At 50.9% G+C, this 27,191-nt stretch overlaps 1 protein-coding gene across 2 annotated transcripts in view; it reads left to right on the top strand.

The window, feature by feature from the left end:
• PRKCE (protein kinase C epsilon) overlaps nucleotides 1-27,191 on the top strand; it is a 488,826-nt gene that overhangs the window by 453,983 nt on the left and 7,652 nt on the right. For both annotated transcript variants that reach the window (XM_035001641.1, XM_035001640.1), the window contains 2 exons: nucleotides 3,464-3,652; nucleotides 7,531-7,677. In XM_035001641.1, coding sequence (XP_034857532.1) covers nucleotides 3,464-3,652; nucleotides 7,531-7,677 — 336 coding nt within the window. The remainder of the gene's footprint in view (nucleotides 1-3,463; nucleotides 3,653-7,530; nucleotides 7,678-27,191) is intronic.

Here is a 27,191-nt window from a genome sequence, read left to right as displayed (position 1 = left end):
GGCTTGTCTGGAGGCGGGGGGGGGGGGGGAGGCACAGTCCTGAGAGTTGAGATTCTAGGCTAGACTGGACCACTGATGCCCCCATGTGACCTTGACCAAGTCACAGAAGTGTTTTAGACCCTCAGCTTCCTCATCTTTCAAATGGGAAGAGCACTTCATGCCCTACCTACCTCATCAAGCTGTTTTGAGAGTCTAATGAGATTAGAGCATGGGAATGCTTGAGAAACCATAAGCCTCTATTCAGATAGGAGGGGCTGTGAGGCCCCTGGTTAACCCTGAAACCACAGACACCTAATGAGGTCCTAGCTCTTCCCCAACACTTCTCGTCCCACCATGCACCCTGGGCTAGCCCCTGCTGCACCCTTTCTCCTTTCCACATGCCCAGCGCCTGCTCCCCAGGAAATGGCAGCCAGCCCTGGGTATGACTGGCACCACTGGGCCTGATCCTTGCCCTTCTACCTCAGCTCTGAGCCACTCGAGGGGTTAGCCACCGCACCCGTGCCCTCCCATGGCATGTGAAGCCTTGCCCTTCTCACTGCTGCATTGCTGACAGGCCGGTTAAGAAGCAGAAAATTAGGACCCAGCCCCAAAGGAATTTTATGAAAGAGGCCACCCAAAATGGGAAGGCTCTGGAGTGGGCCTGGGGAAGGGTGGGCAGGGCCGCTCTGTGGTTTCTGCAGAGCCATCCTGTCTGAGCACACATAGGCCACCTGGAGGTCACCTCCCCCCCATCCTGTGGAGGCACAGGACCCAGATCTGCCACCTCCTGGAGGCTGGAGGGTGGCCACCCCAGCATTCCTAGCCGTCTGAACCCAGAGAGAAGGGTGTGCACCCAGCGAGACACACACGGTGGGCACACATGGCCACCAGTCTCCCAAGCGCTGGAATTGGCCTGGTCACGGTGGAGGGCTCAGAAGCATGCTAGAGCCCCTACCCTTGCTGGCTTAGAGATGCCCAGGGGAAACAACTGACCATGAAAAAATAACTAAAATCACGGTTTATATGGAAAGTGCCTGCAGTTCTTAGGGACAGGAAAGGGTCTTAGGATGTGTCAGAAGAGACGAGAAAAGCTGGGGAAATTCGGGAAAGCTTTCTGGAGGAGATGCATGATAACCATGCCCTTGAAACCAGCAGTGCCATGGTGAGCCGGGTGGGGCGCTAGATCTTTCATGATTGAAGGAGCCACTGACTTTGGCTTTGACTTTGGAACCGAGCAGCATTTACTGGCTTCTCAGGACAGCAGAGCCTGTAGCTCTGACCTTTCAGTTACCATGTGTGGACCACTGGGCTAAGAGACCAAAGATTCTCACCAGACAGATTGCCAGCCCCCAATAACTCAAAGTTGGCTGTGTTTGCTTACGTTTCTTTTCATTCTAAATTCAAAGGATTCCTAAAACATGCATGTTTTTACTGTTTTCAAAATAATTCCACCTAAGTCTTTTTTTTTTTTTTAAGGATTTTATTTATTTACTTGAGAGAGAGAGAGAGAGAATGAGCAGGCAGAGGGACAAGCAGACTCCCCGCTGAGCAGGGAGCCTGATTTGGGGCTCAATTCCAGGACCCTGGGATCATGACCTGGGCTGAAGGCAGATGCTTAACCAACTGAGCCACCCAGGCACCCTCTACCTAAGTCCATGACAGCATGTGTCCATGACCTCTACCTAAGTCTTTTTACTTAATCCCAGGCAGCCTGTAGTCTGTGGTCTCTAGAATGGTGTTTTGAGGAGACCAGCAAAAGTCCCAGCACTCCCATTCAGCCTTCTCTTCCCTGGCCATCCTGAAATCTGAGAACTGAGCTGGAGCCTCATTCCAAACAGGTTACCTGAGAAGTTACCTGCCTGGGGTGTCCCGCAAGCTGAAGTCACTGGGCATGGCCTTTTGCCATTTGGGGTAAAGTTCTGGATGGACACCCCTTTACATGCACCCAGCCATGCTGGTTCTCTATCACCTTCACTTTTTGGAATTCTTCATAGAATTACAGAGCTGAGAGTAACCCGGAGAGGCCATCTCATCTGTGTGTTTGTGTGCAGCACCATGCCTAATCTGGCTGACAAAAGGAGAAAATAATTATGGGATGGGGATCTCACTTCACAAACCCTTCCTTAGCAGTGGGGCCAGCTCAGCATTTATTTCTACTCTGAGCCAAACATATATCCTTGACCTGCTGCATGCTCTCTAGACGTGGAGACCAAACCTAACAGAAGAAAACTTGGATTTCATACCAACTTGCGATTATATAGAGTTTTGTAGTTTGCAACATGCTTTCAAAATCTTCCACGTTAGCTAATCTTAGGAGGCTAAACTGAGAATCTGAGCTTCATGTGATGAGGAAGTCAAGTGAATGGCTCAAGATCACCCAGAAAAACATAGCCCCAAACTTGGGATGGAATAGAAACACCCTGGTCAGTCTTCTGTCTCAGCCACTGTAACACATGGCCAGGGCTCCAGAAAAAATAGGATTGGGGGCCATTACTGGCTTTTCAGAAGGTTCTGCAGCTTCTTTAGGTAGCATTCCTCCCAGACATTGAAATTAGGACTCAGTTCGTAAAACTGCGGTCCCCGCACATCATTGTGCAGGAAGCTGATGGCAACAGAGTATCCTGCAGCCATGTGTCGCACATACATTTAGCATAAATGAATTTGACTTCTCCTTCGGTGAGAAGAAAAGAAGCAAGAGAGACTGAGAGTGTAGGTAAGAAAAATGACCCGTGACAAAGACAAAGCACACTGGATAGTCAAGGAGATGACTTGACTGGGGCTATCGCACTAGGGAGAAGGTTCTGCTCAAGAGTGAGAAAAAATGAAGGGGCCTGAGCCTTATGGAGGCAGGTACACAAGGGATTCATCAACGAGTTTTGTGGGAGTCGTGATGAACATTGGAGGTGGGTCTTTTCCTGGAATATCCAAAAGCATAGGCATCCTTTGTGGTTAGAACACAAAAGGATGGGGAGATTTATTAACTATAGTTTCTTTTCCAAAAACATAGGGCTCAGGCAAATTCAACATTGTCACAATTTAAAGAAGACTGAGATTCTGCTCACCTTCCCACTCAGTGTGAGATGGTCCTCGTTTGCTCTCAGTCACTTACAGCTTGCTCGTGTCTCTCTTAGCCTGCGTCTTGCTCCTCTGACCCTGATTTTCGTGTCAAAAACACGCATGTATTTTTATATGGTCCTAAGTGCAAGTCAGGAACTTCATCTGCTGAAACAAAGAGATAGCGATTTATTCCCACGGGAGGGCAGACTGTGGGTGTTGACTTTGGACAGTTGATAGTTAGGCCCCAGCATAGTGCCTCCCAAACTCGGTTTTCCCTCAATTTGCTGATTTCCGAACCTCAGTTATATGAGCCAGGGCTCCGCTGTGCCGAGGAGCAAGCTGGAAATGAAGATGCAGTTCCCACAGCACACGGAGGCTGTGGGCAGGTGTCCGTGGCGGTCCCTGACCTTGCCCGCTTCCCCAACAGATCCTGCAGGAGTTGGAGTACGGCCCCTCCGTGGACTGGTGGGCCCTGGGGGTGCTGATGTACGAGATGATGGCTGGGCAGCCCCCCTTCGAGGCCGACAATGAGGACGACCTGTTCGAGTCCATCCTCCACGATGACGTGCTCTACCCGGTCTGGCTCAGCAAGGAGGCTGTCAGCATCCTGAAAGCTGTGAGTCCTTGCCCTCCCCCATGCCGCTGCTCCCCTGACCTCTCGCCCTCTTCGCCCTCTTCGCCCTCTGTCCCTGTCATCCCTTCCTGGTTCCTGAGGACTCCTCTCTCCCTTCCTCCCCTCCTCTCTGCCGTCCCACCTCTGCTGCCGAATGAGAGGCCTTGCAGGCTGTCACAGCGGGGAGTTGAGGCACAAATTGCTTTCTGCGGGACTGGGACACGTTTGTGTCTCCTGAGAGGGAGCTCTGCACGTGTCTGCGTGCTCCTGAGTTCCACAGGGAACACAACCAACCCAGACTGTGCCGGTGTCATTTCTGCCACATGTACGCCGGGCCTTGGACCCTGCCTCCTCCCCTGCCACCCACGCCTATATCCTTCCACTGGAGCCTGTGATGGGCAGGAGGGAGGTGGTCACTGCGCAACTGTGTCCATGACAGCATCTCTGTGGCTGAAGAGCTGATGAGAAAAGAAGTGCCCGCTCAAGACCTGTGCAGCCGTGCTGGATTCAGACACGATAGAGAGATGGTCCCCAGCCCTGCAGATAATCCCACACATATGAGATGCTTAGCACTTGCCCAGCACGGCTGTTTCTGCGACGTAAGCCACTCAGATGAGGGCAAGTAAGTGAAGTTCCCCGTCCGCCTTGGAAAGCTGTGGAAGGCGGGGTGCAGGAAAGGTAAGCAGAGCAGTTGACCTGCTGGGTTGAGGCAGGACTGAGGTGACGACAGCCTAAGAACTTTGACTTCCAGTCCTGGCTTCTGTCGCCCATTAGAGTGCGGCAGAGTTCAGTACCTGGCACATCACATTCACCAGGTTTTCTGTATCCAAGTACCTTCTCAACTGTGATTTACTTGTTCCCTTCAGTCAACTACCGATATTTACCTAATTCTAGGTTTTTTACCAAGAAATTTTATATCACTGTCATAAACAGAAAACCAGTATCATTTACCGTAAATAAGTAACATCGATCATCATAGGAAAATGGCAAAAAGACCTCACATCATTCTGTCGGTGCCACATCATTCTGGAAAGTGCCACATCAGAGCATGCTGTTCTCTCCTGCGGCTCTTGCTTTCTTCCCCTTCCTTCTTTCCCTCACCTCATCCATTTCCCTTTGTCTCCCTCCCCCTCCCCATCAATAATTCAATGACCGGCTGTTTTTTGAGGGTTTCCCATGTGTGGGGCATCACGCGTCGTGCCAAGTAAGCATTGGCGAGTATAATAGCCATCGTCCAGCAGGCAAAAATAAATAAAAAAATACATCCACACATAGTCACAGCTGAGAAGCAAATAGAGAATGGATATTCACTCATCCCGTGCAAAGCAGTGAGCATCAAGTATGCACGAGGTGCTGTGTCAGGTGCCGGCTAAGGAGAAACCCGCAGGCAGCACCCGAAGGGGCCAGAACACCAGCGCAGCAGAGCTGCTCGCTTGCCCGGGGCCCTGAACGCCAGCCCCACAAACCGATAAGCCCCCTGCCAGCACCCCAGCGAGGCCCTTTCATTTTTGGATGACCCAGAGCAGTGTTTCTCAACAAGGTGTGATTTTTTGCCCTCCCACCCCTGCCCCAGGAGGTATTTGGCAATGTCTGGAGATGCTTTCGCCATCACAACTGGGAGGGGGGTTGCTGCTGGCATCTAGTGGGTGGAGCCCAGGGACATTGCTAAACATCCTACAATGCCCAGGACAATTCCCACAACAAAGTATCCAGTGCAAAATGTCATTAGCACAGAGGTTGAGAAACTTCGACCTACAGAGATTCAGAAGCTAGAGATCATGCCTGTGTCGGCTGGTTGGTGAGGGCAAAGTCTCTGGGAGAAGGCATCTTCCCTGCGAGAAGAGCTTCTGACTCAGGAGCAGCTTCCTGAGATGTTAAAACCTGTATGTTTATCAGTAGCCCTGATACTTCCTCTCCCAGAAGTGGAAGGGCAGGAAGAGCTAAGGAAGTAAGGAAGAGTCTTTACTCCCTTGGCCTTGGAACACTTTACTTCCTCACATTGTCCCTTGATTCTCGGGCCAGGCCAGGTTTTCCATGACTCTGGCCACTGAGCTGTGTCTCTGAGGGCTGCTACCTACATGAAAGTGGTGCAGAACTCTGTACAACCACGAAAGTGGCGCAGAACCCTAGAGAAGATCATTTACATCATAGAGTTATGCAGTGCCCAACCTGTGCAACAGTAAGTGCTGGTCTTAGTGCCTTCCTTCCTCAGCACTGTGCTCTGAGGCCCAGCATTCAGCCCCGCACTGAGTCATTTAAATGTTCTGAGTGCATAATAGAAGCCAGGCACTGAACCAGGTACTGAGAAGATAGGACTGATTCCTATATCCTAGAGCTCACAAGGGAAAGAGAAGTTTAGGCAAATTATAATTTAAATAAACAAGAAACATGAGGTCCCAGGTACCTACACAGCAGGGAATCTGGGGAGGCTTCACAGAGGAGGCAGCATTTTGACTGGTTCTTAGAGGGTACGTAGGGACTGGACAGGGGCATTCAGCCAGGGGAATAAAGCATACTAAAGGCCAGCCAAGGTAGACTGGGTTCAGACTGAGAAGTTTCTGTGTGCCAAAGTCTATGGACTTTATCCTGCGGGCAGTAGGAATCAAGAGTGTTGAAGCAGGGTAGCCTCTGCTGACTTTTAGATTTACGAAGGTGAAGTGTGCGTTGGTACCATTCTACCTTGGATCTGCCCACCACCCCTTCACTCTCTTACCTGTCGCTCTCCCAGCGGTGTGTCCACGTGCTTTGGCTTCAGGAGCACCAGGCAAGTGTCAGTAGGAGACGCTCCCTGCCCAAGAAAATCTCCCTTGCTAATGAAGCCTGAAAGTGTCAATATAGAGTTCTTCCTTTGGATTATGGTTGGTCCTCTTAAATTTCTTCATTTAAATACAGACGCTCAGCCTTCACCCTGGGAAATGTAACTCTCGTCTCTAGCACGAACGCGCGCGCGCACACACACACCCCTGCCTCTATTTTGGGTGGCTATCAGAAATATTTCCACCTATCAGTGGATTTTTTTTTTCAAGGTTATTTGGTACACATCTACTCAGATTAGTTGCCATCAGAACTGACTCACTTAATAGGAATAAGCTCATCTCGGTGTGTGGGGAAATATGAGGGCTACGGATAAAAATACAGATTTTTACATCTCGGGAAGCTGCCCCCAAGCCAGAGGTTCTTCTCACAAGACGTCAGCCAACAAATATAAAACATATCAATGTGGTTTTTATAGACAAACATTGAGAAACCATAAGCTTTTCCTTTTCTTGTTTTTTTTTTTTTATCAGTTGATCTACATGGGTATTGTATGCTAGAGATTACAAATTCAAATTTAAAAAAAAAAAAGAGGGCCCCGGGGCCAGGAAAAGGAGAAGTGCAGGAGGTGCCTTTGATAATTTACCTTAGCATGAATATCTGTTCCTCTTTCCTTCCCTCAGCAAGGACCTCAGTGTAAATGAATTTATCAGACCCTAGTCTCTCTGATGAGAAGACTCGAGAATCTGAAGAGAATCAGGGAGTTAGTAACAGCCCAAGCTCCTACTCCCAGCATGGTACTTTGTTGGCTGTTTGACCTTGGCCGAGTTAATTAACCTCTCTGTGCCTCAACTACCTCACTTATAAAATAGGGACAATAATAGACCTCAGAGGCTCGCATTTGGATGAAATGAGTTAATGTTTGCTATGTTTAGAATGGTGCTGACACATAGTAAGTTCTAGACAAGATTAAAAGAGGACCCTGGGGGGCAGACCCCCCAGAAGTGCAGGAAACAGGCTTGGGAGAGGGTGCTGAAGACCTTGTCCTGGCTGGCTTCCATCTTTCCCTCGAAGCCTGTCCCTGCCAGGTCTTTGTCACTAATTCCGTCCTGTCCTCCTTCCCACAGTTCATGACCAAGAACCCGCACAAGCGCCTGGGCTGTGTGGCGGCCCAGAATGGTGAGGACGCCATCAAGCAGCACCCGTTCTTCAAGGAGATCGACTGGGTACTCCTGGAGCAGAAGAAGATCAAGCCGCCCTTCAAACCTCGAATTGTAAGTAGGGCCCAGAGCTCATTCCACACTGTGGGTCGGGCCTGGGCGCGTAGACAGAGTGGTCTGGGGCACTCTCACAGCCCAAATGACAAGGGCAAGTGGTAGCCAGCATCCCCCGCCCCCCGCCCACCGCCAAAAGAGCCTTCCAAGGCCCTAAGAGTTTACTGTCAAAAATACGTAACCTAGAGCCGTATCCAAGATGGTGGTTTACATGGGACACAGAAGAAGACTTTTTGATTTTAACAGAGATCCATCTATGGCTTTCACAAATGCCACATTCTGCATACGGTAGAGATACACGGTCTCTTTATAAATGAACAGGTCTGCTTTATAACTGAGTCAACTTAAAGAAACCCACTCAGTAAGAGCCACAGTCAGAGTCAGGATGTGGCCCTAGCGCAGAGTGCGAAGGTAAGGCCCGGGGCCCAAACCCGGGGAGGGCCGTGCTGCGCTGAGCCTGGGGACCGAGCCTGTGAGAGGCAGTCTGTGGAGAGCTCCCGCACCTGCTCGGCTGCGCCGTCCCTGCCGAGCCCTCTCCAGCCCCAGCCCACACCTCCGTGCAGCTTCTCAGCCCCGTGGCGGTGATGCCTGTCCCCGGGGGCTGCAGTAAAGTGTTGTTGAAGCTCGGCGGCTAGAAAGAGGAATCAGAGGGCAGAGGCCATGTGCTGGCCGTGACCTCCTGCTGGAGGCCAGAGGGTTGGCAGTGCCGTCCTTCCAAGTGTGTGTGCCTGCCTGTTCAGGGGGCGTATCTTAAGTCTGTTGGCATGTCGCCCGATGAGGCAATCATCCAGACTGAAAATTGGGGCGCCAGCTGGGCTAGTCCACTGGGAGCACAGGGAATATGTAACATGAGGAAATTACAGGGCAGGAGCCCCAGAGCGGTGGGGCTGGGATCCTGGGCGGGAAAAAAACCCGAAGTCATCCAGTCAACCCTCAGCCACCCCACTTTCTGTCAGGCGGTCCTCCCTCACTTCCAAGTACAGGAAAGACCCTCCCCTACTTTGTGAATCATCCATGAGGAATTCCATTCTATTCCAGGAGGTTTTCTGGGGAGCGATTACAGATAGTGCTGGGATTCTCAGAAATGTCCCAAGGAGGAGGCAACTCTCAGCTGAAGGCGTGGTGCACACCTCGGCCAGATTAGAACATGGAAGATTGACTGGCCCTGGATGCTTGGTCGGGTCACCGTTCCTCATTTGCTTCCTCCTTCGGTTTTGATGAGTTTTGCTGGCTGGCACACAGCTTGGCACAGGCTAGATTTAGGTTCACCTTCTCTCTTTGGTAACATCACCTCCGCCCCTGCCCGTCTGTCTCCCCCTTGGCTCTGGGGCCTGCTGCGGCTCTGGGCAGGGCGCACTGCACATGACGGCCTACTCCAAGGCTGCCCCCACCCCTTCACCTGGAGGGTCTCTGTGAGTAGTCTTCAAGGACAAGTTTAACCGTGTCCTGGAAAAAGTGAGGCAAAGTAGGAAACCAGAGGTCAGGTGGGGAAGGAGGGGAAAACTAAAGACTCAGATATGAGGGTCCAATGTTAGTGTGGGTTTAGTCTAAGGTAATTAACCCAAAGCAAAGTGGGAAGTAGGGCTAAGTAGCAAATCCAGGCCCGACCAACGGGACCAATCAGCCAGTGGAGGTCTGCAAAATGACTTACATGACTCAAAGCTAGGCTTGCAGAGGGCTGGGCTGGACTAGAGGGGCAGCCCCTCCTGGGGGCATGGGGCCAGAGGACAGGGCAAGCCTGGGGGTGTGAAGGGGGGAGAGTGGGTCTGGGGTGTGCTGAGAAGCCACAGGGAAGCAGGGAGTTAGAGAAGATCTTGACAATAAAAGGCCCAAAGAAGTTTTAAAGTATAGATTCATGGAGAAGAGTCTCTCTTTGGGGTAAACAGATGGCAGAACAATACTCAAATCCAGCAGAGGAGAGTGCTCTGAGATTTCAGGGGCCCCGTGAAGCTCCTGTCTCTAGAAGCCCTTCCCCAAGGCCTAGCAATACCAGGGATTCCTCACCGGGCTGCCATGCTATGTCTGAACTCTGAGCCAATGAAAGGGCAAACCTAAGAGAAGTGACCTTTTGAGCTGTAGCTGGCTTCCCCAGAGTGAGAGAAGGGCGTGAAGAACTAGTGTGAGGTTTCTGTGGGCCTGCGGGATGGAGAAGGAGCCAGACATGGAGGAAGGGAGGAAAGAGAAAAGAAAGACCCAGGAAGCCAACCCGTGACCCAATCCATTGGTGGGCAGTGGGCAGGCCTCAGCCGGCTAGGACAGACAGGGATGGCTAGCTGGGAGTGCAGGTGCTCCTGTGGACCAGGGTGGGTGCCCGGGGAACCAGCAGTAGAAGTACATCCCTGCATGAGGGGGTCAAACTCACCTGGGGGCCAGGTGGGACTCCATCTCCACCCAGAGTCATAAGGGACCCATGCTTCCCTCCCTTGGGCCTCTTGCAAGCCCCCAGCCTGGAACCAGAGGGCAGGACTCTGCTTGCTTGCTTTGCTCAGGGGCTCTAGGCTTCCTGGGGTGTACCCATCCCCTGGGAGGATGGCAAAGAGTAAGGACAGGGGCCATCCAGGAGCTCCCAACGATGTCCACCTGAATCCGCATTCCCAAAGACTGATTTCATCCTTGCTTCACACATCACCTTCTGTGCATGTTCCTACTCGACCCCACAGACCTCCAGAGTTATCCTGGACACTGTTGGGGGTCGGGGGAAGGGCATTTATCCGGCTGGTTTGAATTCCATTTGGAAGAGAGAGTTGGAACATCTGAAGGAAGGATAAGAAGGGAAACTTGCATCTTGCAAGAGACGTTTCTAGGCACATTTCGAGCCGAATACTGTTGATCCTTACACAGTTCTCAGCTACAGGTCTTTAAAGTTGTGTTCAAGTTATTTAAGTATCTGACCGCATTTATATCCTTGAGATTTCTCTCTGGAGAAGTATCAAAATGGGAAAGAAAAGACCAGTCTACATCTCATTAGCAGGTGGGAAAGATGTCCCAAGTCTGTCCCTAAGTTGAAAGCTCTTTTCTGAAGAATGTTGATGGTACCATCTTGCATCCTCCATGGGCTTGTATACGGCAGAAATAAATTTTAAGTTGAATTAAAGCCCACCACAGTGAAGAACATACTGAAAGCCTCACAGGACCCCTGTGGAACTCACGCAAGGTTTTTATAAACCACCACCCACCTCTTACTAACTCAGGATTAACCCTGGGGTACGAGTACCCACTGTCTCGGATACCAGCAGTGGGGATGGCTACACTTCATACACAGGGCCAGGTACCCACAGGCAGAACAGGTACAACCCATGAGAGGTCACTGGAGAGACACGGGGGGCTAAAGTATATCCCCCAGAAGTTGTCCCCTGTTTACAGGGCAAGGGTTCCATCACAAGACAGGCTGTCCTTGGGCTGAAGGTATCCCATAGTTTTAGGGAACATCAGATGCCTTTTGAGGCAAGCTGGGAAGAAAAGGTTTTGACAGAGGGAGGAAGGAAAGCGGGTTTGGAGCCTGGCATTGGGAAGATGTGGACAGGATAGTGGGTTGTAAGCCACCAGGGATAGGGGGAGGTTCTTGGATCTTAGGGACAGACTCCTTGAGAAAGGAGAGGACAAGTATGTGAGCAACATCACCAGCCTTGCGATTTGGGGGTGGGCTCAAGAAGACATGGGGCGTGTGCTTTAGAAGGCAGTGGAACCAGATGCACAGACCACCCCCGCCCCCAGTCTCATCGTGCTAAAAATCCCCAGGGCATTCAGTCAAAGACCTGGGGCCCTGAGGGAACTCTGGAGCTCCTTCATCTTGGGCTCGCTCCATTTGCTCCCTACCTGTGTCCTGTTGACATCACACCAAAATGCCACCCCCCCGCCCGAGAAAACAGCTGGAGAGCGACGACCCCACTGAATTAGCTGGACATACCGAATCTAAGGACTTGGGCAGGGTCCTGCCTGTCTGATTCAGGAGGGAATTGGTTTTGTCTGGTGGGAGGTGCTGGAGGTGAGGCTGGGCGAAGTCATGTTATCCAGTCCAGGCTTAAGAAGAGCCCAGACATAGTGCTATAGTTTCTGGAGCTCCTGACTCTTCCCAGTCCTGCGGCATGGTTGGAGCTCCTCCACAGCAGAGCCTGCGGTGGGAAAGCAAGCCCACCTGCATGCTGCCCAGGCTGGCTCAGCTGAAGCCTGGGGTGCCTCGATCACCCCCACAGGGGCTGATGATACGGCAAGTTCCCGGGCCTGGTTTCCATCTTCTCTGTAGGAAGCCTCGCCCCTCCGAAGATCTGACCAGCAAGATTGTCCAGATTTGTAGTTGGCCTCTGGCTTCTGGCCTCTGGTCCAGTTCCCTGGTGTACCTTGAGTGGCTGCTCTTCCCTCCAGGCCTTTACCTTCTTGAGATGTTTGCTAGGCTGAGATTTCTGCTCCCTGGCGCCTGAGCCTCCCTGACTAACCCCTGCCCTGCCTCACCAGCTGTCAGCCCGACCGGGTGGCCCGCCTTTGCGTTTACGCCCCCTTTGCATCACCCCCACTGCAGAACATTTTGCAGTGGCCCCTGCTTCAGTGGGGAGATTTCCTCTCATTCATCCCGCCAGCATTCTTGTATACTCTCCCTCCTTCCCTTTCCCTTTTATATTCCTCCTGTCGGCCCCCTCACCACCCACGGATTCCGACTTTGCGCAAGCGATGTGCCATCAACGCCAGACCAAAGACTTTGTGCCATCGTGTGCTCACCTGCATCTGGAGGAGGCCCGCGTCAGAGCAGGGGTGCACAGGGTGGGTGGCAGGCCCCCCACCCCACCCCCAGCAGCGGGCGGGTGGGGGAACCGAGAAGCCAGTGAGGCGGGAGCCCAGACCTCTGGTGCTGGGGAAAATCTCCCAGCGTAGAATCCGTTTGCGCGTCCCACTGGGGATTCCGTTCCGAGGTGGCGGCATCACCCAGGAGCCCGTAAATGTAGCACGGTCTGCTTTTGCGTTCCTAGTGGGCTCGCCGCCTCGGGGGGCCGTAGCGGGCAGAAGTGATGTGTTTGGTGTGCTCGGACAGTAGCATCTGACCGTGCGGGTCTTGGAGGCACTCCGGGCTCCGGGCTTCTCTCCCGCGTGTCCCTCCTTTGCCCAAAAAGCACTGGGCTCTGAGACGATGGCTGCCAGGGCTCCGGTACTGGCATCGGGGGAAGTCAGCAGAGGGGGGAGAGCTCTGCCTCCCCAGAAACCTAGCTCTCCTCAGTGAAAGCCAAGGGCAATGAGGGAAATGCCGGCCAAGTAAACTTCTCTTTGTGTACGTGTTCTCTCTTTTCAAGTTTGCTTCAGTGTGAATGCCCCTCTTTAAGGTAAGGCCTCCAGAATGGGGAGTCTGTCCAGGTAGGTGAGCCCTCAGGCCCGCTGACATGGAGGCCCTTCCAACCTCATGATCCGTTTCCATCCAGCCATCCACACTGCATGGCGGGACCCTCAAGGGAGGCCCTTCCTGCATGCTCCTGCATGAGCGGGCTGTGCTGAGAGAAAACTGGGAAGTGGGCTTGAGACCCTCACAACCTCACCGACTTCACAACCTGAGGGAGGAGCCCTGCCCTAAAGCTAGCCCCCCTGCACGAGGACCACCTGATAGTGTGCACCATGAAGACCGTTCAAGGCTGTCCTCCACCTGGCAGAACAGGAACGGGGCCAGCCAGTTCCTACAGACGCCAGTTAGGACAGTCCCCTGGACTGTGTCCGTGCCAGAGTGAGAGCCCTGAGCCTCCAAGAGGCTGCAAAGTCCCACAAAGAGCCAGGACACTGGTCCGGGCCCGGGGGGCATGGGAAATGTCCAGGAGCCTGCTTCTGGCTGTTTGCCCAGGTAGTGACACGGCACAGCGGACCAGTGCCGGCTCTGAGCACAGGGAGGCTTGCGTTGGGATAAAAGTGCTGTCACAGATAGCCATGGAAGCCTGGGAATTCACTTCCCCCAGACCTCTGGCCTCCTTGAGCCCCACCTCCTTATCCGTAACGTGGGGATTAAAAATAGCCATTCATAAAATTATTCACAGGATTAGACAAAGCTGTGGCTCTCTAGGAGTTTTAGTTCCTCTCTCCATTCACACCGCCCCCCCAAGCCTGATAAAGCCCCTCCTTCTCCCTCTCATCCCAAGATGAGGAACCAAGAGCTAAGGAAGGCAGGAGGCCGTGCGGTGTTGGAGGCCAGGCTGCGGAATCCGGTGTAGCCAGGTCCCCATTAGGGCTGCAGGATCTTAGGAGAGTCGTCTCATCTCTCCGAGCCTCAGGCTGCCGATCCAGAGCATGGGGATAGTAATACCGACTATGCTGAAGGGCGAGGGGGCGTGCAAAGCAAATTGTGTGAGGCGGGCAGCACAGTCCTTGGGCTGTAGCAAGTGCCGGCACGGTGCTGATGCTGACAGTGCTGGAAACCCTGGGGGTCTCACCAAGGGGGCTGGACCTGGACCTGGACCTGGCACGGTTCCCGGAGAGGCCAGGGGTTCAGGTGAGGGATGACACCATGTGGTCAGGGACGCTGCCATCACAGGGCAGAGGGGCATCTGAGGCCTGGCCGAGAAACTTCTGGGGTTTAATTCTGGCTCTGCCCCTGGTCTGGGATGGGCTGGGGGGGGGCAGCACACAGGGAGCCAAGAGACTCACCCCTAGCCATTCTAATGTCCTTTGGGGAACCCCAAATTTCCCCCCAGGGTCTGGCCCCCTTTTATTGTGTGAGCTGGCCAGCGCCTTACCCCTCCTGCCTTCTTTCTCGTTGGGCTTGTTGCTGAGCACAGCCGTGCCGCCCAGCCCTAAAGCCGCGGCAGTCTGTCAGGACCCTGAGACCCCATGGCCGTGGCCTTGTGAGCACGTCAGGCTCCCAAGGATTTCTAAGCTAAACAGACTCGGCAGGGTGTCTTTAACTCTGCAAGAGGGATCTCTCGGTCTGAGAACTGTGTCTGCAGGAGTATTCCTATGGCTCGACCTACACATCACATTGGTGCCCCCACCCATCACCCCAGGGGAGGAATTGGAGCCCTGGGCTGGGCTGGGCATGTCTATAAGTTCCCAAGTTTTCATTTATGACTTCACAGCTGTTAGGTTGGGATTTGCCTTCGTGGGTTCATCACACTAGCATATATTGAACTTAATCTCCTCCCCTCTCCACTGGCACGGGAGGAAACACACAACCTACCAGGGAGCATGGGACCTACAGGGCTATGTGTGACTGAAGGGGGGAAGGTTCTCCAGAGGAGCTGGATCTTGGCAGAGAAAGCCAGAAAGCGTTAGGGAGAGACAGCTACCACTGGGGAAGGGATGGGGGCGGGGGGAAGGCAGGCTTCAAATGCGCGATTTTCAGCAGGAATTTAGCGAGCATGTACTTTGTGCCCTCTGGGAAGCCACAGAGGGGAAGATTGGTTGACAGAAGAAGAAAAGAATCCCCTACCATCCCCTTAATGTTACTGTTTGAGGAGTTCGGGCAGGAGGAGGAGACTACCAGCATAGTGTCAAATCCAGGACTTGGGGAGGGAGTTTCGGGGTTTGCCTCTTGAGGTTAGAGGACAGGGAGGAGAGGTGGTGTGCAGAAGAGAGGCCTCCGCGGACAGGCCAGCGAGCAGCGCCTCTGTGGGCCTCGCGAGCCCCTTCCCACCTGCGGTCTCGTAGAAGGCAGTGCCCTCCTGCCCCTCTCTTGCAGAGGAGGGTAACGGGGCATCTGGCAGCCTGGAGTGGAGGGCCAGCGGTCAGAGGCTGGAGACTGGGCATCGAAGTAAAAGCGGAAGGAAACTCAAACCTCCCCTGTGGAGGGGCTCAAGGCCTCCAGGCCTCCAGCTAGTATTTGCTCTTTGAAGGGTACAGGCCCCAAGGGAAACCATGCATGCTGACAGTGTCCCCACCCACACCAGCCTCCAAGGCCAGGACCTTGAATCCCAGGGGCCCAGCTGGCTCTCCTGGAGAAAAGAAGCTCTTGGGAAAGAGCTCTGCCTCAGGGGGATTGGTGCCCTGTTTACCCCCCACTGTTCATGGCGGGGGGGGGGGGGGGGGAGGGGGGGAATGAAATTGGGCTTGGCCTAAAATTGACACACAAGTGTTATTCTAGGATTCTGGGATTTGACAGACACACATTGGGTACATGGCCCATCATTGTGGTTCCACAATGTACCTCAGTCTTTTCAGAGTGAGGAGGCCTTCAGCACTCAGACCCTGGCTTCTTCCTTCTGGGACCCACTCCACCCCCAAAGGGGGTTTCTTGGAACGTAGAGCTTGAATGTCAGTAGAGTATTTCAGGTGTGTGAGCCCTGCTAGGTGTGGAAGAAGGTCGAGAATGGCCAGGGCAGTGAGATACGATACTTGCCTGAAGTAGAGAGATGGGAAGATAAGCCTGTGGCGGGGCTTATCATCTGTGATGACTCGGGAAATAAAGCAGACCTTGACTTGGGGCTTTGGCCAGACTCCTCCTCCCCTCCCCCCGGCATCTCAGCCAGTGTTTGGAAGCCACAGAACTGGTGGTCCTCCTGGGGAGGCAGGGCAGATTCAGGCTATAGGGCCTGGGCACCTGGGATGTGGGTGTTCCAGTAAATGATTCAGAATACAGTCCCCTTGAAATGTGAGATTCCAGAATTGAGCCCTCACCGTGTACCAGAGGCGATGAGCTAAGAGAAAAACGCTGGACAGGTGCTGGTCCCTGTTGTTTGTATCTGTGAGACTCGGAGCAAGTCACTGAATTTCTCTGCTCCCTTCTGGTAACATGAGGGACTTAGGTAATCCCTAAAATGTCTTCTAGCCCCATGAGGGCAGGGCTTAGAGGCCTTAGGGCTTTGAAATCAACTTTATTATAATAAAATTTACATAGAATAAAATCTGCCCATGTAAAGCATGCATTTTGATGCGTTTTCACAAATGGGTGAACCCACGTTACCACCAGCACAGTGAATATATAGAACATCACTAGCCCAAACAGTTCCCAGTGCCCTATGCCCCAGGCAGTCCCTGATCTGCTTTCTGTCACCAGAGAGTAGATTTGTCTCTTCTAGAGTTTCATATATATATATATATATATGGAGCCATGTAGTGTGGGCTCTTCTGGGTGTGACTTCTCTCACCCAGCATCATGTGTTAGAGATTTGAGAATGGTATTTTTAACTTTTTACCATGGAAAATTTCAGACACGTATAGAAGTAGAGAGAATCCCTATGTGTCCATCCCCCAGTACCGACAATGAGCTACCTCCGGTTAATTTGTTAGGGGAGGGATTTTCATCTGTTCCATGCGCAGCTGGATGCTCAGCATAACTCCTGGCACATAGAAGGTACTCAGTATATATGCGTGGGGTGAGTGAATGAGTGAATCCTGTCGATCTACATTGTTTTTCCAGAGAATATTTCTCTCTTAGCTCCATCTCCGAAATCTCTTCTCACCTTTTATGGCCCAAGGTTCTAAGGGCCACACATTTATTGGTATAGTTTCTCATCTACCTCCCCGCCCCCCACATGCAATGGGGCAATAAAAGGCTAGGTAATAGAAGCATTTAATGAATTAAGTTATTCTTATAACTTATAACAAGAGCTATTCCAGTTCATGCCCGGGAATTTGGGGTGATAAGATCCTGCATTAAGAAACTTGAAATTGTTGAATGGTAAGAGAGGTGGTGACCTCATCTTGACTTGAGAGGCATGTATTAGAGTGTTTACAGTTCCCGTTTCAAAGCCAGCAGGCAGAGCAATAATAAATCCCGGCCAAGAGAACTGATTTCTATCTAGAACATTTTCATAAATTGTGGTGGTGGGGGGGAGTGGGATAGGTGAGTGGAGGAACAGGGCTTATGCCAGGACCAGGTAGAAAAGCTTCTTTGGGCACCAAAAAGGTATCTCTAGAATTAACTAAACCCAACAGCTGTCAACAATGACCCGGCTTTGAGAAGTAGATGCTACGTGCAAAAGGGCCCCACGGTGAGAGGTGGAGTGGGGCCAGCTTTGCCGCCGTGGGCCCCCCCACTTTCAGCTGGAGGCGTGGGTCCTGCTGCTACACATCCCGCCACGTGGGGCCAGCTCGCTGCAGAGCCCAGCTCGGGCGCTCAGGCCTTGGGCAAGCCGTGGCATGCAGGGCGCTCTCTCCTCCTAAGGCTGTTTATTCCTGGATATCCGCACTGGGCTTTATGTGCGTTGTCCGTCCCTCACACCCCTACTGGGCGCCCCGTGACCCTACTTCAGGATCTCCCCAGCAGTGGGTTGTAAAAATCCATTCAATGAGTCAGGTGAAGAAAAAAAAAAATAATGAAGAATAGGCTAGGGGAGGGTGGGGTCGGGTCAGGTCAGGTAGAATAGAACAGAACAGAATAAGAAGATCAGGCTAGAGCACAGAATGCAATGCAGGTAAAGTACAGCTTGCTGAACCTTTTCTGGGGCTGGTGGGACGAAGGGATGTGTACTAGGTTATATACAAAATGTATTTCTTGCTGTTGGGCATAGTAAAACATTTTGAAGGGTTCTGCCCCTCTTCACTCCTAATGTCTAAGAAGTGACCCCAAAAAGCATAGCAGGGATGGTGATCTCATGGACTGTGAGGGATACAGGGAAGAATGCAGGGGTTGGCTGGTTGGTTGGTTGGTTTGTAACACAGCAACAAGACTATTGGTGGAAGCCAGTGAACTGAGTGCTTGTGCCGGGCTCTTGCACAAACACACTGATGCCTCTCAGCAGGAGGCAGGATGGCCCATGTCAGGACATGGGCCTTGAGGCCAGAACACCTGAATTCAGTCCTTGGCTGCGCCTTGGGCAAGCTGCTACCCAATCTCTCTAGTGGGGGCCATGGCAGGGCCCGCTTCCCCCCTGGGGAGCGGTGAGCAGGAATGAATTAGGTGGGTGAAGCACTTAGTGCAGTACCCGGCACCTGGAAGAGCCTCCATCTGTGAGCTTTATGACGTTTCCACATGCAGAAACAGGTGTGCCCAGCACTGTGCGAACTCTACAAGTACAAGACAGATGCCCAGTGTGTCACTAGTTAGCCCTAGTTCCGAGGAGTCCCAGGAAAGAGGCACGGGGCAGCCTAGGCGTATGAGGGGGACCAGCCTAGGTTGAGGATGGTTCCCCAGGAAGGGGTATTTCCTTCCCCCACTGACCCTCTCTTTAGTAGCAGCATGGAGGCCTTGTGGCCTCAGGAATGGTTTGAGAAGTCCTTTACAGCATTTGAGGGGGAAATGGACCCTCCTTTACTCTGATTTCTGATCTGAGAGGTTGGTGGGCTCACCTTCTGAGCAAAGGTATTGTGCCTTGCCATCCTCTGAGGACTCTGCAGGATCCGTGTAATTAACCGGAAGCTGGCAAGTCCCAGTCCTGAACCAGGGACTGCTAGTGGTAGACGATCCTGCCCGCCTCATCAGGGAGCCAAGATTCACAGGGCACTTAGAGGCACCTCCAGGCCATTTATAAACTCCACACCGAATGTCCTCGAGCGCCTGTGTGCCCCACACCGACAATGAGGACTTATCCCTAACCACGTGGCTCAAAATGACTCTTGGCTGAAATGTATACATTATGCATTTGTGACCAAATTTTCGAGTCAAACAGTCACAGCCAAAGGTGTGCATACGTCTGGACCTTGGCAGGCCCAGGAGGGTGGCAGGCTGGGAGGGTTTGAGCAGGTAGAAGCACCCACCCTTCAGAGCTGCACAGAAATGCCTCCTTCCCTAAAAGGAATAAAGAGTTAAAGCTTTGATAAAGATGGCTTCACCTGGTCTTAAAAGAACCCTCTGGAAAGAGCTTCAGATACATAGTCTGAGTCCAGGGGACTTCCCCCAATCATTTTCATAGGGTCGCTTCAGCCTTCCTGCCTAGCACTGAATACGCCATTAGGGACGTCCATACTGGGGACCTCCATGGTCCGAGGGACTTAAGCCAAAGGGGACATTTCAGGTCCTGAGCATGCTTCTCAGGGCTTCCTCCTCTATGTGGATTCCCCAGAGTTATCATGCCTTGGAGAGAAGCAGGCTTTGTACAATGGGAAACTTTCAAATCCGTGGGTCTTAGCAATCAAGAATCCCAGCCCTTCAAGAATCCGATACAGTAAACTCTCTCCAGGAAAATGTTTCCATACTCACAACAGCCTGTACTTGTATTTTATGAAGTTCACGGAGGCCCTGAAGTCTGTTCCCTCGTGCAGGGCTTGGCGAACTGGCCCACAGGCTAAATCCTGCCCCCTGCCTCTTTCTGTGCAGCCCTTGAACTAAGAATGGTTTTTACACTGTTCTTCGTATGGTTGAAGAAGAAGGTTTCGTGACACACGAACATTATATGAAGTTCAAGTGTCAGTGTGCATACATAAAGTTTTCCTGGAACACAGACGTATTGGTGCAATTCTGTCTTGTCTATAGCTGCTTTTGAGCCACAACCCAGAGTGGAACACTTGTAACAGAGACCCTAGAGCCCACAAAACCTGAATATGTACTATCTGGCCCTTTGGAATAAACTTGCCACTCCTGCCTTAGGAGTAAGAACCCAGGTTAAGAGGCTTGCTTGAAATACTTCACATTTTAAAATAATTGAGCTGTAACTGGATGATGCACATTAAGGAGGGCACGTGATGTAGTTGAGTACTGGGTGTAATATAAGACTAATGAGTCACTGACCTCTACCTCTGAAACCAATAATACATTATATGTTAATTAATTGAATTTAAATTTTAAAAAAATAATAATCGAGTTGTAGAATTTAGAGGTAGAGCAACTTTGAAAACCACCATGACAAGTTCCCCCACTTGACCGTGTTAAGCAGAGGACGCCAGGGAGTTGTGTCTTGGGTTCTCCTTTCAAAGTTCTGTGGGTTTCCAGTTGGTACTGCCTTCTAGCTGAACCCAACTTTCAGGTAGTTGCTGTGAAGTTTTGTTTAAAAAGCACTGTAGCAAGTGTACAAAGTTTGGTAACAACTTCTTTATAGTGGGGATACCCGCCCTTCGCTGTGATGGACCTCCAGAGGGCCAGGTCTGCAGGCCCCTTGTAGACCACTAATTCATAAACACATTGTAGCTGGCCGAACTCCTCAGAGCACTGCAGTATTTTCTGGGTGTGAGGGAGGAGGTTGGTGTTAGCTAGTAAGTGTTTCCAAAGTAACTCTTCAAATGGAATTTGTAAAAATGTGTATTTTTCTATAGTCTAGCAAACAATAATGAGGGGACCAGGAGAGAGTGGAAATCGTTGAATTCCATCCAACAGCTGATTTGACAGAACTCAGTTGTGGTGAGTTCGGAATGCCTGGTACTCTGAGGGAGTTGGTCCTTTTTAAAAAATATGTTTGTACAGACCGCCTCAGGAGTAAAGCAGCTTTCCCTCCGAAGTGGTTTAGACAAAAGGCAGTTGACCAAATTTGGGGGAGGAGACATATGAGGCCACCACCTGAGGCTTGGGTGGCTCCTGAGCTCTGCACGCCAGCGACAGAGACCACCATGCTCCCATAACCCTCTCCTTTGGACCAGTGACTGGCCAGGAACCAAGTGTCTCCCCATTTTTAAATGCCATGACGTGAATCATTTGTGCTTAAAAAGCAAATGAGTCTTGATTTTCTTTTCCCCTAAAAGATGGAAGTAACTTTACTAGAGTAGAAGTCACAAACTGGAGATTGTGTGACCCTTTCAGCCAGGCTACCATTTTTTTTTTTTTTGATTGAATTAGTTGGCAACACTTGAAAATTAGATCTAACATGAAAATGCATCTGGAGCATTTCTTGGGCATTCAGAAGACCTAGAAACCCTGGGTCTTGTTCCTGAAGGCAGCATCACGGGTGAGGCATACGGTGCCCACTGCACCCCATTCTTTAGCAGCTCTCCTTGCTCCCTGGGCTCCCCCTGCGTGCGTGCACACACACACACACACACCATGCTCATTACAGAGGAGCTCTGACGTCACAACCAGCAGTACTAAACGTAAAATGTATCTTCTTCTTTTTGTTTTTTTTTATCTTGCTTTATTCTAGAAAGTTTAAAGATGGCCTACCAGGATATATAAAGTACATACTCTAAATATAATATCCGTGAAAATAGGAAAGAAAAACAGGGGCAGGAAGGCAAAACAAAGCAAAACAAAACAAAAAACCAAACCCCAATATCAGGAACGTTCTTTGGTGGGTGTCGTGTCACACATTTGGCTCTTCGCTTTTAAGAACAGACTGTTAGTTCTAGACTTCAAGCGCGTGGGACAAGAAAACACCCAGGTTGCCCCAGGGAAACAGTGACTATTCTGTGAAATGAGATCAAGTAGAACTCTCTTTCAAGGACCATCCCAAAGACAATGCTGTTTGTTCTAAACATACACTTGTGATAAATCTTGATGAGGAAAGAATGCTAATAATTTACTTGTACTTCATGCCATGTACTATTCTCACCACTTCAATGTATTATTTCAAGTGCTCCTTATAACAAATATGTGGGGAGGACGACTAGCATCCCCATTTCACAGATGATGAAACTAAGGCACAGAGGGACTGCATGATTTGCCCAAGGCTGCCAAGCTGGACAGAAGCAGGTGTGGAATGCCGGCTGGCTGAAGAGCCCCCGCACTAACCCACTGAGCTACACTGCATCTCAGAGGTGGCACCTGGAGAAACCAGTGTGGTGCCCCGTGAGCTCTTGGACGTCCCGATGTATAAAGGCTAATATCGAATAAGGAAAGGCGGGCACGAAATTGAGAAGGAAGGCCAGTATGTAGCGTGAACTTGAGAGGAAGCCAAATCCAGAACAACCCAACCATAGGCCCCTAAATAGGCTTTTAAACCACAAAAAGGCCTTTTGAAACTGCTAAGGAAAAGAAGGAAGAAGGGGATCCGCTGCTCCTTTACACAGAGGGACTCAACCAGGCTGCCTGTCAGAATCACTTATGAAACTTTAAAAAAATACAGAGGTCTGAGCCTCACCCCTGGAGGGTCCAATTCATGAGGTATGGGGCGAGGTCCAAGTGTCCATGTGGTTGCACTTTGGGTTGTTTTTATTTTTGTTTTTTAGGTATTTTAATCACATGGGGCTCATCATGGCATGTGTGTTCCTTAATCCCCATCCCCTCTTTCCCCCATCCCCCCAACCACCTCCCCTCTGGTAACCATCAGTTTGTTCTCTATCGTTAAGAGTCTGTTTCTTGGTTTGTCTCTCTCTCTATTTGCCCTTTGTTTGTTTTGGTTCTGAAATTCCACATATGAGTGAAATTATGTGGTTTTTGTCTTTCTCTGACCGACTTACTTTGCTTAGCATTATACTCTGTAGCTCCATCCACATTGTTGCAAATGGCAAGATGGCATTTTTTTTTTTTATGTCTGGGTAATATTCCATCATATATATACACAACCCCTTATTTATCCATTCCTCAGTCAATGGATACTTGGGCTGCTTCCATATCTTGGATATTGTAGATAATGCAGCTGTAGACATCAGGGTGCATGTATCCCTTTGAATTAGTGTGTTTGTATTCTTTGAGTAAAAGCCTAGTAGTGCAATTGCTGGATTGTAGGGTAGTTCTCTTCTTGAGGAGCCTCCATACTGTTCTCCACAGTGGCTGCACCGGCTTGCATTCCCACCAGCAGTGCACGAGGTTTGCTTTTGATGCATCAGCAGGATGGAGAACCACTGTGTTAACCAGTGACAAAAAGCAAGGCTGTTATTTTGTCTCTAACTTTTCCCCAAAGGGAAATCTCTTGGAAATACAACGATTAGGGCAAAAACCACTAAGAGTGAACTGAAATCCAAGGGAGGTGAATTAATGAATCACATTTCATAGAGATCCCCAGGGGAGCTAGGGCGTGCCTGGGCCAGATCCCCGAGCAATGACATTGAGTCTCTGACGTGGGGCCGGCCTCACTGTTCTGCAAAGCTCCTGGCAATCCAGCATGCAGCCCCTTGCTCTAGGCCCAGGTGAATTACATGCCGGGTTACTGAAGAATCCTCTATGCCCACTACTTGGTAAATTGGATTTGATGGAATAGAGCAGTGATACCAATTGATGGGAGATGGGCAAATAGTCTCCCTGTATGCAAAGATACAAAAAATGTGGATTGGGGATACTTGGAGTTAGATGCTCTAAGAGCGAGATCTAGAAGTTTTTCTAAGAAGATAACTTGTGGACACTTGAGGGGCAAATGGTAATCACTTGGAGCCAATTAACTTCATTTCTAGACCAGTAGACCAGAAAAATGAGGCAGGCATTATGTGTCCTTGTTCCAGCAAAGCAAATGGAAGTCTCTGATATCATCCTCTTGAACAAGATGGAAAAAGGGACTATGGCTGGTCAGTTCACAGTGGATTTAACAACAGTGCCCCCCCGCCCCCCAGTGTGCTGGCAGACCTGTCAGCTTTGCAAGAAGGCTCTGTGGGGGGCAGGTCAGAGGGCTCCGAGCCTGAGCCTGCCTCACACAGCATTTTCATACGTGTGTTAATGGAGTAATGGGAGGCATGCCAGTCATGTTTTAGGATGACACAGAGCCAAAGGATAGAACAGAGAAGATGGATGATAGAATTAACGTTATATTCCCATAGTACTTCAGAGTTTACATGAGCTTGACTTACATGCTCTCCTAGAACCCTCGGCAAGCGAGGTATATTTATCATCCCTCCTTTCTTGGCCACAGACTGAGATCAGAGAAGTAAATTACAGAATTGTTATTTATGGAGATTTCTCGACAAGCCAGAAATAAGTCCCAGAATAAGAAAAAATCAAAGTTAAGTATAAAGGATTACATTTGGATTCAAAAAATCAACTTCAGAAGGTTGACATTTGTATTCGTTTCCTAGGCCTGCCTTGACGAAGTACCACCTGGGTGATTTAGAACAGAAACCTATTGTCTCATCGTCCTGGAGATGAGAAGTCTTTAATCAAGCTGTCAGCAGGGCCATGCTCCCCCCATAACCAAGGGGGTTTTGGGCTGGGGGAGTCCTTCCTTGCCCCCATCAGCTTCTGGTGGCTCCAGACATTCCTTGGCTTGTGGCGGCACCTCCATTTTTCGGGTGGCATTCCCCCTGTGTCTCTGCACTGGGGTTCCCTCTGTGCAAGTCTGTCTCTGTGGTCAAACTTCCCCTTCGTATAAGGACACCAGTCACGCTGGGTCAGGGCCCACCCTCATGACTCCATCTCAGTTTGATGACATCTGCACAGACCTTATGTCCAAATAAGGTCCCATTCTGGGGTGCTAGAAGTCAGGAATTCAACATATATTTTGGGGAGACACCGTTCAACCATAATAGGGTTACGTTGGATTGAGAACACTAAGAGCACCAATGATTCATCACAGCTACTTGAGAAATGATAATACATCGATACGATCTTAGACATCCGTTTAACTTGAGGGTTCCCACCAAGTGGAAGGTCATACCACAGCACTTGGCATTGCTCAGAGTCAGGAACTGAGAGGTCCGCTGTGGCCACTACATGCCAAGGAGGAGGTGGATTTTAAAAAGGTAGGGAACCACTGAGGGCTCAGAGCAGGGTAGGTGCTAGAAAAGGTCCATGGGCAGGCCAGTGCCGGATGAACTCTGTACATCTTGCCCTGATTTCTATAAGGAAGATCCGAAAGTGTGACTTGTACTCGGTTAACAAAATTTTTTTTTAAGATTATTTATTTATTTATTTATTTGAGAGAGAGCACATGAGAGTGGGGGGAGGGTCAGAGGGAGAAGCAGACTCCCTGCCGAGCAGGGAGCCTGATGTGGGACTCGGTCCAGGGACTCCAGGATCATGACCTGAGCTGAAGGCAGTCGCTTAACCAACTGAGCCGCCCAGGCGCCCCCCGGTTAACAAATTTAAAAGGGAGAGAAAGGGATGGAGGATTATGTTTGGAGAAATTTCTGGGTAAATGATTGTTAACTTGAAATTCTGTTCCAATCTTCATTTTTGCCAGGCAAGGCACTACACAGTTACACATTGTTTATTTCATTTAACTTCACATGTAAGCATGTGTGTTTAAACATAGACACGTGTACTCTGTTATTTAGAATGTATGGTATAATGAATACATGTGTGTATGCAAAGATTCGGTTCATTGATAGTGAGCAAGCATTCAATTATTTAAATTCTTGCTTTTCCTTTTCAAGTATTTAAAAGAGCAGAGTGGAGCTTAGAGAAGACTATTGACATTTCAAAGCTAGGAGGAATTTGGGGTTTGACTGGTACGGTGAATGAAATTCGTTCAAGCCCATGGATGTTACGTTCTGCCGTTGGGCAGTCGGTACATTCCGGGATCTGAGAGGGGGCCGTGACACACAGGACATATTAGAAGGGGCCACACGTGTGACCCAGGAAGTGCCGTGGGAGCTGGGAGGGGATGAGATTGGGTGAGGCTGCTGTCAGAGGGAGTTGGAACCTGACATGGGGCCTGGACAAAAAAAGCTGGCCTTGGAGACCGTGTGGAGCTAGCCTGTCCCTCCCCCACCCTCCCCCTTCTGGTCGTGCTCGGGGATCACAGTGACTGCTACCTGTGCTCTTGTCATGCCAGGCAGAGGTAAAGAGCTGGGCAGGGACCAGCCAAGTGGCCACAGGAAAGCCAGCCCCACGCCCCAGCCTGTGAGATTAGGGAGTTTTCTCTGTGCTTGAGAACAAAGTCATCTGTTGATCTCCTCGTAATCAGATGAAGACAGAAGCAGAAATCGCTGGCTCCTCCGAAAGCTCGTGTTTATGACTTCTGTACAGTAAGTGAAAGAATTGCACCAGCCAGACAGGAAGCGAGCCTTCAGGCCGCCGGCCCAGGTCCGTGCCTACGTCCAAGCACTACAACAGCAGGCCGATCCCCAAGCCCTCAGCCGCCTCTGGTGAGTTAGAAGGCAGGCCCAGCAGCTCTGCTTCTCAGATGCAGTTTCTCAGAAGGATCTGGAGCGCCCTGTAACTGTTTCCACAAGCTGCCTCACTCGCCTCGCTGCGGATACCAGAAATGTGCCCTTCCCCCACGGCTGGCCCTGGCCTCTCAACTCCCAGACCTTACCTCCAAAGGGGTGCCAGCAGGGAGGGGAGTGTCCTTTTCCTCTAATAGCAGCCACAAGGGAAGTGACATCAACTCCCCTTAACCCATCCGTCTTGATGGAATTGTCCCAGACCCTGGTTGAACCTGTTTGTGTTTGTCTCGTTCCAGCCATCAGGGAACCCCAGGGCCCCGAGCTGACCACTGCCCAGGGAGGAAACCCCACGAACTAGGCCTAAGGCTACCTGTTTCTCTGGGCTGCCCCGCTCTAGGCCCCTCATGAGTCAGGCGTCGGCCATCTTGCCCCTTGGCCTGCGCTCCCCCAAACGAAAAGCCCCTCTGGTACCACAGCTGCCAGTGGTCCTGAATCCAGAACACTTTACTGGCTATAGGTATAGTAGCAGCAAGAGAAGTACAGCCACTCCTTTTTCAGCAGATATTTGTTGAGCACTCACTGTTTGCCGGGCCAGGCAGTAGGCTGGGGACGGAATGTGAGTTCAACCCAGTCCTCGGCCCCAAAGCTCACAGATGAGTTGAAAGGAGGAGTATACATGCGATCCATGAAGTGATGAGTTAGGAGAGATGATGGGGCACCCATAAGAGGCATAAAAGGACAGGAAAGCTGCTTGAAGGAAGGGCATCTAAGTCAGG

The sequence above is a fragment of the Mirounga leonina genome, unplaced genomic scaffold, assembly GCF_011800145.1.
Source record: "Mirounga leonina isolate KUSES-001 unplaced genomic scaffold, KU_Mleo_1.0 Mir_125, whole genome shotgun sequence".
NCBI classification, from domain to species: domain Eukaryota; kingdom Metazoa; phylum Chordata; class Mammalia; order Carnivora; family Phocidae; genus Mirounga; species Mirounga leonina.
The sequence above is the reverse complement of the archived record's forward strand: the minus strand, read 5'-3'. Positions and strand labels throughout refer to the sequence as shown.